This window comes from Biomphalaria glabrata, chromosome 5 (assembly GCF_947242115.1).
Source record: "Biomphalaria glabrata chromosome 5, xgBioGlab47.1, whole genome shotgun sequence".
NCBI lineage: Eukaryota > Metazoa > Mollusca > Gastropoda > Planorbidae > Biomphalaria > Biomphalaria glabrata.
The window spans coordinates 20,229,066-20,238,813 of record NC_074715.1 but is presented as its reverse complement, the minus strand read 5'-3'; the positions used below and the strand labels follow the sequence as shown (position 1 = coordinate 20,238,813).

General features: G+C 34.7%; 1 protein-coding gene across 2 annotated transcripts in view; it reads right to left on the bottom strand.

Moving 5' to 3' along the window:
• Positions 1-7,487: 7,487 nt before the first annotated feature.
• LOC106065568 (somatostatin receptor type 2-like) overlaps positions 7,488-9,748 on the bottom strand; it is a 129,357-nt gene continuing 127,096 nt past the window's right edge. For both annotated transcript variants that reach the window (XM_056028359.1, XM_056028357.1), the window contains exon 9: positions 7,488-9,195. In XM_056028359.1, the coding sequence (XP_055884334.1) occupies positions 8,809-9,195 (387 nt within the window). In that variant the 3' untranslated portion in view covers positions 7,488-8,808. The remainder of the gene's footprint in view (positions 9,196-9,748) is intronic.

The following is a 9,748-nucleotide window of genomic DNA, read 5'->3' as shown; positions in this document are numbered from 1 at the left end:
ACATGTTACATTTAGTTTTCTTGCAGACACGATTTGTAATAAGTTCGTATACATATAATAATAGAAGGAATGAAACAGATTTGGAAGTGTAACAAATAGTTCTAGCTAGACTTAGGGCGATAGTAAAGGTTAAAGGACAAAGCTCACAGATAACACTAAATAATAACACTAAATGATAACACCACTAAATGATAACACTAAATGATAACACCACTAAATAATAACTCTAAATGATAAGACCACTAAATGATAACACTAAATGATAACAACACTAAATAATAACTCTAAATGATAAGACCACTAAATAATAACACTAAATGATAACACCACTAAATGATAGCACTTAAATCCAAAAGCTATACAGTGAAAGAAATAAAATACACGATATCTTCATTTCCTCCGCTCATCAATGGCCTTTATATACAGGGTAGAGGAATGGACTAGATAACTATTTCATCGAATCCAACGGAAAATATTTCATAGAATCATGGAATGGTACCTAACATCGACACATCGAACACTGCCATTTTCTGATTTTCAACTAACATTGATCAATAAATCTTTAAAGCCTCGTAAAGCTGATAACAAATGTTGACCGCCCTTTAGATTACTTTGGCTTCTCATAATTCTGTGAAACAAAGTAGAACTTCCTGTACTCGAGAACTAATAAAACCTGACCCAATGTTTGCTTAAAGTTGTGCAATTTGTAGACAAATAAATAGGGTGAAGAAATAATTATTGCAATTAGTTGTGTTTGCTTGAATACTTAACTTCCAGAACTCAATTATTAGCTGTATCTGGTGGAATCATTTATCAACAACAGTGTTATAAATACCAATACTATGACTCCTTAACAAAGACCGAGAGGCGATCACAGTACAGAAGACAAGAACTATATAAACGAGCTTTAAGACAAATGTATAATCTATTATTCTTTTCCATTTAAGGCAGACTATTGCCTTGAACTTAAGAAACTAATAAAGAAGGCCTGGAACTGGGAAGCGCAAAGTAAATCCTATTTATAATGGAGAGATTTGTTTACCTTCTGCTTCACCTTAGTCTGTTGGACCGTTGGAAAGATGGTCACCACACTAGATCTGTTGACCGTCTGTCTCTAATCTTCTCTGTATTTTGCTTATGAGACAATCTCTTTCAATGACCCGTCAATTCATTTATGTAGTCTTCCCTTCGTTTTCTCTGTCTGCCTTTTTGTTTTTAGTATTATTCACTGAAGGTTTCCGCGAGCCCTGAGGACCTTCTGATATGGCCATATAGTTTTAGTTTATTTTTTTAAAATATTTTTTTGACAGTAGTTAGTAGGTCTTGGTTGGGTTCCATAGCTGAACTAATCCTGTTTCTAATCTCTTCGTTTGTGATGCGGTCTTTGTATGTGATACTTACAATCTTTCTGTAGCATCTCAATTCCATCACAGTAAAGATTTGTTTAAAACTATAAACCAAACAACGTGAAAAACTCTAAAAGTAATTTAAATGTCAACTTTCTAAAAGAAACACAAAAGAGTGTAGAAAATGTGATTCTTCCTACTAAAATGTGATTCTTCCTACTAAAATGTGATTCTTCCTTCCTAAAATGTGATTCTTCCTTCCTAAAATGTGATTCTTCCTTCCTAAAATGTGATTCTTCCTTCCTAAAATGTGATTCTTCCTTCCTAAAATGTGATTCTTCCTTCCTAAAATGTGATTCTTCCTACTAAAATGTGATTCTTCCTACTAAAATGTGATTCTTCCTTCCTAAAATGTGATTCTTCCTTCCTAAAATGTGATTCTTCCTACTAAAATGTGATTCTTCCTTCCTAAAATGTGATTCTTCCTACTGAAATGTGATTCTTCCTTCCTAAAATGTGATTCTTCCTTCCTAAAATGTGATTCTTCCTTCCTAAAATGTGATTCTTCCTTCCTAAAATGTGATTCTTCCTACTGAAATGTGATTCTTCCTTCCTAAAATGTGATTCTTCCTTCCTAAAATGTGATTCTTCCTTCCTAAAATGTGATTCTTCCTTCCTAAAATGTGATTCTTCCTACTAAAATGTGATTCTTCCTACTAAAATGTGATTCTTCCTACTAAAATGTGATTCTTCCTTCCTAAAATGTGATTCTTCCTTCCTAAAATGTAATTCTTCCTACTAAAATGTGATTCTTCCTACTAAAATGTGATTCTTCCTACTAAAATGTGATTCTTCCTTCCTAAAATGTGATTCTTCCTTCCTAAAATGTGATTCTTCCTTCCTAAAATGTGATTCTTCCTTCCTAAAATGTGATTCTTCCTTCCTAAAATGTGATTCTTCCTTCCTAAAATGTGATTCTTCCTTCCTAAAATGTGATTCTTCCTACTAAAATGTGATTCTTCCTACTAAAATGTGATTCTTCCTTCCTAAAATGTGATTCTTCCTTCCTAAAATGTGATTCTTCCTACTAAAATGTGATTCTTCCTTCCTAAAATGTGATTCTTCCTTCCTAAAATGTGATTCTTCCTTCCTAAAATGTGATTCTTCCTTCCTAAAATGTGATTCTTCCTTCCTAAAATGTGATTCTTCCTTCCTAAAATGTGATTCTTCCTACTAAAATGTGATTCTTCCTACTAAAATGTGATTCTTCCTTCCTGAAATGTGATTCTTCCTTCCTAAAATGTGATTCTTCCTACTAAAATGTGATTCTTCCTTCCTAAAATGTGATTCTTCCTACTGAAATGTGATTCTTCCTTCCTAAAATGTGATTCTTCCTTCCTAAAATGTGATTCTTCCTTCCTAAAATGTGATTCTTCCTTCCTAAAATGTGATTCTTCCTACTGAAATGTGATTCTTCCTTCCTAAAATGTGATTCTTCCTTCCTAAAATGTGATTCTTCCTTCCTAAAATGTGATTCTTCCTACTAAAATGTGATTCTTCCTACTAAAATGTGATTCTTCCTTCCTAAAATGTGATTCTTCCTTCCTAAAATGTAATTCTTCCTACTAAAATGTGATTCTTCCTACTAAAATGTGATTCTTCCTACTAAAATGTGATTCTTCCTTCCTAAAATGTGATTCTTCCTTCCTAAAATGTGATTCTTCCTTCCTAAAATGTGATTCTTCCTTCCTAAAATGTGATTCTTCCTTCCTAAAATGTGATTCTTCCTTCCTAAAATGTGATTCTTCCTACTAAAATGTGATTCTTCCTACTAAAATGTGATTCTTCCTTCCTAAAATGTGATTCTTCCTTCCTAAAATGTGATTCTTCCTACTAAAATGTGATTCTTCCTTCCTAAAATGTGATTCTTCGTACTGAAATGTGATTCTTCCTTCCTAAAATGTGATTCTTCCTTCCTAAAATGTGATTCTTCCTTCCTAAAATGTGATTCTTCCTTCCTAAAATGTGATTCTTCCTACTGAAATGTGATTCTTCCTTCCTACAATGTGAACAGAAATGATCCACTCGCTTGAGAAGAAGACACAAAGTTGATCGACACTTCCATGAGTCTGTACACCGGAGACACCAAAAAGCTATTTATAGATTGGTCCTATTGATGGATTGGTCCTATTGATGGATTGGTCCTATTGATGGATTGGTCTTATTGATGGATTGGTCCTATTGATGGATTGGTCCTATTGATGGATTGGTCCTATTGATGGATTGGTCCTATTGATGGATTGGTCCTATTGATGGATTGGTCCTATTGATGGATTGGTCCTATTGATGGATTGGTCGCGATGTATGAAACTCTCCCATAGCACAGCCAGTACTTCCTGGCCAACTGGCCTAGACAAAGATTTTGGATCCCATCCTGTCTTGCAATACATATGTGAAGTTTCAATGACTTGTTTCAGATTGTCAAATAACTTTTCTTATCCTAAGAAATGGGCTATAGTTGGCCTGGGACTACCTTATCCCCACACTAAATGTGACACAGTTTTTTTCAGAGCTTCTATCAACTCACTCTGTCTAGTAAAAAGGTGTACACGTTATTTCTCCGACACCCTATCTCGGATCAAGCTGAAATTTGCTCAAGTATTTCTTCTACACAAGAATCAATAATAATTTTTAAAAAAAGCCATTTAATTATTTAACTAGTTGTAATTAATTATTGTGTTTGGTATCTTGAACAAGGGAAAGAAGTTGTAATTGACTGAAGTAGCAGTATAAGCTGAATTAGTCCCCTTTAGAGATCACCGTTCTAAATGGAAACAAATAATATATGACTTTACAATATTCTATTGTTATAAGTAGCTCGCTAGCAGAGTAGTTAGCATGTCTGCCCCAAAAGGTTTGAGCCACGCGTACGAATTCAGGTCGTTCTCCTCATCCCCTTTTTTTTTATAAATGCTTTTAAAAACTTATGACTGTTAACGCCACCTTTCCCCCTCCCCACAACTTATTATCCCAACTGGTCCAAACAAATGATAGGGTGATAGAATATCGAGACAGCTGAAAGTATGAAATAGCACTAAACAAAAACATTTGGTAAAATATTTCTAATCTCAGAGAGATTTATTTTTGTTGGTCTACATCTATTACAAATTTAATTCCAAGACTAATCCTAACTAATTGATACACCTACACTTCCTATAAGCTTTTTTTGGGGGGTAATATATATATATATATAGTGTGTGTGTGTGTTAACGGATCAACTCAGTCTACCAGCAACATAAAAGAACTTCTATTAATGAGACATTGGTCTACAAAATTATTTGACCATGACCTCTAAACGTTTGTAAAAATGGATGTGTGAATGTTTGTTGAGGAGAGGGAAGATGTATATGTGTGTGTGTGTATGTGTTTATGTTCAGTGGCGTTGGATTAAAAAAAAACAACAAATTCTTCAGCGTGGGTACAAAGAAACTAGTTTCCTTGTGACTAAGATGAAAGGTTTGGTTGATCCATGGTTCTGAAGTAAATAGTATCGAGTCCATGTTCGGGAAACAAGGCCATTTTGTTTTCTTCACGTCTGCTCTCCAGTTTTGGCAGTTTTGTTGTTTTACAGACAAAAACACAATTGTGGGCGTTAAGAATGTAGATAAACATTGTTGAATTTGTCTATGTCTCAGTCTTTCTCTATCTTTCTTTCTCTTTTTCTAAAACAATTTCTTGTTCTCGGGGCACTCAAAACTAAAAGAAATTTCAATTGAATGATAGTTTAATTTAAGGAAATGCTTTAATTATTACATGATTTTTCCATTTCTAAAAAACAAAAATCAGCAAATCTACCAAAGTCAAAAAAATAACGACTTAAAACTAATTGACGCAGAGATTTGTAAACAGAATTTAGTTAAAGAAACAAATAAAATATTTTGACAAATCGTCAGACAAAATTTATTAAAGAACTTCTGTAAACGTAACATTTAAAAGTGTTTTTTTTTTAATTTTTACGAAGCTGATAAAATTTTATCAGAGCGATTATTTTGCTTTTAGTAAGCCAACATTAAAAGACACTAGAATACCAGATCTCTTTCATGAATCTCTGCGGGAATACCCGCTGGCGTAGATGTGCTCAAAAGATTTACCCCTCCTGGACAAATTGAAGTGTAGAATATTAGAATTTAAAAATTATAAAGGTCAAACAGAGTTGTTCCTGTGTGGCCAATTCGCTTACTTTTTTTTGTTCAAAGATAAAGCGTCCAATTTCTAGGAAAACTATTAGAGCCGTTTTCGAAATCTGTATCCACCCACACGTTTTTTTAAACCAATTAATAATCTTGAAAAAAGAAAAAAACAGTTGTAAAAAATGATTCCAGAAATGAAAACAAAACAAAATATTTACAGCTTGTCAAGGAAGGACTTGTCCAAACAATTGATTTCTAATTGCAAGTACAGGTAGGAAATAAAAAAAATGATTAGACTGAAATAAGTTAGTAAAGCGCTAATTTCACAACTAATATTTACATTTTGTTTCTAATTACACAAAACTAATTTACAAATGTTTGGGATCAGTTGCTAAATTAAAATATGCGAAAGGTCAAGGTTCATTGATTTAGACAGGTAGGCCTACATATACACCCAGTGAGAGATTGTCCTGATTTAGTGATACTACAAATAGTACAATGAGTAGAAAGAAACCTGACGTCTACTGAAGTCTATTGACGTCTACTTAAGTCTACTGAAGTCTACTTAAGTCTACTGAAGTCTATTGACGCCTACTTAAGTCTACTGACGTCTACTGAAGTCTATTGACGTCTACTTAAGTCTACTAAAGTCTACTTAAGTCTACTGAAGTCTATTGACGTCTACTTAAGTCTACTGAAGTCTATTGACGTCTACTTAAGTCTACTGAAGTCTATTGACGTCTACTTAAGTCTACTGACGTCTACTGACGTCTACTGAAGTCTACTGACGTCTACTGAAGTCTACTGAAGTCTATTGACGTCTACTTAAGTCTACTGAAGTCTACTGACGTCTACTGGTTTATTGACGTCTACTTAAGTCTACTGACGTCTACTGAAGTCTATTGACGTCTATTAAGTCTACTGAAGTCTACTTAATTCTACTGAAGTCTACTGAAGTCTATTGACGTCTACTTAAGTCTTCTGAAGTCTACTTAAGTCTACTTAAGTCTACTGAAGTCTATTGACGTCTACTTAAGTCTACTGACGTCTACTTAAGTCTACTGAAGTATCGCATTCAAAATATTCATGCACAATGTAGCGTACAATGTGAAATTCATCTAGGTAACAAGGTCAATGAGAATGACTGCATGCAGAAGAAATGCATTTGGCAATCTTACAATAAAATTTTAATATTGATCTATTACATTTAAAAAAAAATTATTCAAATGAGTAGTTTTTTGTTTTGTTTTTTATTGTGATAATTACGATTTAACAAACTATGCTAAAAATGTTTTTTCCATAAAATTATAATTATCGATCATACATCGGGGCTTTGTGACCCTTGAGCTTCTACAATTCTACATTAGTGGTCGAGTCTTACATCCTATAAATCTATTTACAGTTCTATGGAAACAAAGAAAGCCAGACGATCAAACATATCTACATATTTACAAAGTTGAAACTTCAGTAGAGACTTACGTCAAAAGTTCTAGTCTTACCATCTGTACGTTACACCAAGCACAAGTATCAAGCTACAAATGTCAGAGTAGATGTGTAGAAATATGACAGTAGATGTGTAGAAATGTGACAGTAGATGTGTAGAAATGTGACAGTAGATGTGTAGAAATGTGACAGTAGATGTGTAGAAATGTGACAGTAGATGTGTAGAAATGTGACAGTAGATGTGTAGAAATGTGACAGCAGATGTGTAGAAATGTGACAGCAGATGTGTAGAAGTGTGACAGTAGATGTGTAGAGTGTTGATGGAAGATATATTTGTTTTCATTTTATCGAAAGACTTTTGTTGAGACTTAAACGTGTATCATTCTCAGTTGAATTATTCATTGTTTCAATTCTTTACAAAAACATTTCCACTATCAAAGTAATTTGGTTCTGTACAAGTTTTATTTTCTGTTACCACAGATGATTGAATGATTGATTGAAATATTGAAACGTTTCTCAGTCAAGTTTAATGTTTTGTTTCAAAATCAAAGAACATAAAAAAAATACAGCAATATATTTGATGGCAATAACTCTAGTCAAAAATGTATTCAATCATAAAATGGAGTTCAGTTTTCTAAAAAGCTTGAGACTACATCTCTATGAGCATGGCGGTCCTTGGATTATTGGAGGCCCGAGGCAAAGTGAATTAGGTGGCCCGCCACATAAAATTTAAAAGAATAAAAAGACACAGTGAAAAAAAATTACTCAAGTTATTAAAAACCTGACCATCTATATCTACATCGACAAATACTGAAAGTCATATCTCCTAGTAGAGACAGCGTTAGAATTTTATGTTTGAGATCTGATCGAAGTTTCGAAATGTTTTCTGTAATTTATTTTTAGTTCAGTGCAATGTCCTGACCATTTGGAGTCCCTAGGCGGCTGCCTAGTTTGTCTATGCCTAAAACTGGCCCTGCTCTGATCATTCAGCAGCTATCAGAATTTCTCACAACGTTTCTCGACCCTATATCAAGTCACTCCGTCTGTCTGGTCACAAGCTGCTATACATTACTTCTTCTCACTATTTACTGCCAATGTCAACACAGAAATCAATCAGGAATTTAACCAATTAGTTCATCAATTAGTCGTTATTAAGTAATCAGGTTGTATATGGAAAATGTACTAATTCAATGACTGGCGACCCATGAAAATAATCGCATTTATGTAGAGAATTAGGTCGTTCGTTAAAAATTTAAAACTAACTAATAACTAACAAAACCTGCAATTTTTATATGAATAGCTCAGTGGCAAAGCCCGTTGAGTACGAATCTGACTCGAGCAGATTTGTTAAAAAATTGCTTTTGAAAATACAGCACAGAAACCTTTTCCTAGAGAATCGTTTCCTGATAATTGATGCGATTTCACTCAATCTAAGCGAGGACCTAAAACAAAAGTAAGTTTTATATTGAACTTGTTCAACTTTGACATCATTTCATTAATGGCCTACTTCTACTATCCATTAAAAGTAAAACCAAATCCAATGAATTGGGACTAAATTAAGTTTCTACAAAACATTTGTCTCCACAGGCTGCTGGACTAAGTCATATTTGGAACATTTCCATCTTAGGTGTTCACTTGTGTTCATTATATCTGTGTAGGCCATACAGAATTAAAGGACACACTTCGTACAGGAGTTTCTGTTATGTTTATGTTTATGTAGCAAATAAAGACTACCATACTGTGTCCTGTAGCAAGACGCTCCTGTGGGGTTATGTAGTAAATAAAGACTCCCATACTGTGTCACGTGGCAAGTCGCACGTGCTGTGTTTTCACACGTTGCTGGGAGTGCACGAGCCACAGCCGCCGACCTCGACCGAAGTAAGTTCAAGGTCACCGAGCTCCCGAATGTGAGTTGACCGGCTCTGCCATGACGTCTGCCGGTGCAGCACACGGGACCTCAGACTGTGAGGAGATTTCCAGCAGGTGCAGAGCGCGTGGTAAAAGGTGCTCCGGAAGTGCTTGGACATGAACCCGTAGATGAGAGGGTTGATGCAGGAGTTGGCGTAGGCCATCAGGTAAAACACCTGCCGCATGGGCTTCAGGAAGCCGTAGTTCAGATTGTTGATCACGTCAAAGGCGGTCAGTGCTTGGCTGATCAGGATGGGAGCCCAGCAGACGATAAACACGACGATCACTGCCACCAGCATTTTGATCACCTGGAAAAAGACGAAAAAATGGTAGGAAAACAATGAATAGGTTTTAAGCTGATTTTCTAGGTCAGTGCCTTACCTATTAGACAGGACTTAGTAGATTAGGAAAAGAGAAAATAAACAGGACTTAGTAGACGTAGGTTAGAAAAAGGAGGACCTAGGACTTAGTAAATTAAAAAAAAAAAGTACCTAGGACTTAGTAGATTAGGAAAAGAGGAAATAGACAGGACTTAGTATATTAGGAAAAGAGGAAATAGACAGGACTTAGTAGATTAGGAAAAGAGGAAATAGACAGGACTTAGTAGACTAGGAAAAGAGGAAATAGACAGGACTTAGTACATTAGGAAAAGAGGAAATAGACAGGACTTAGTACATTAGGAAAAGAGGAAATAAACAGGACTTAGTACATTAGGAAAAGAGGAAATAGACAGGACTTAGTAGATTAGGAAAAGAGGAAATAGACAGGACTTAGTAGACTAGGAAAAGAGGAAATAGACAGGACTTAGTAGACTAGGAAAAGAAAGACATAGGATTTAGTTGTTTAGGAAAAGGACTTAGT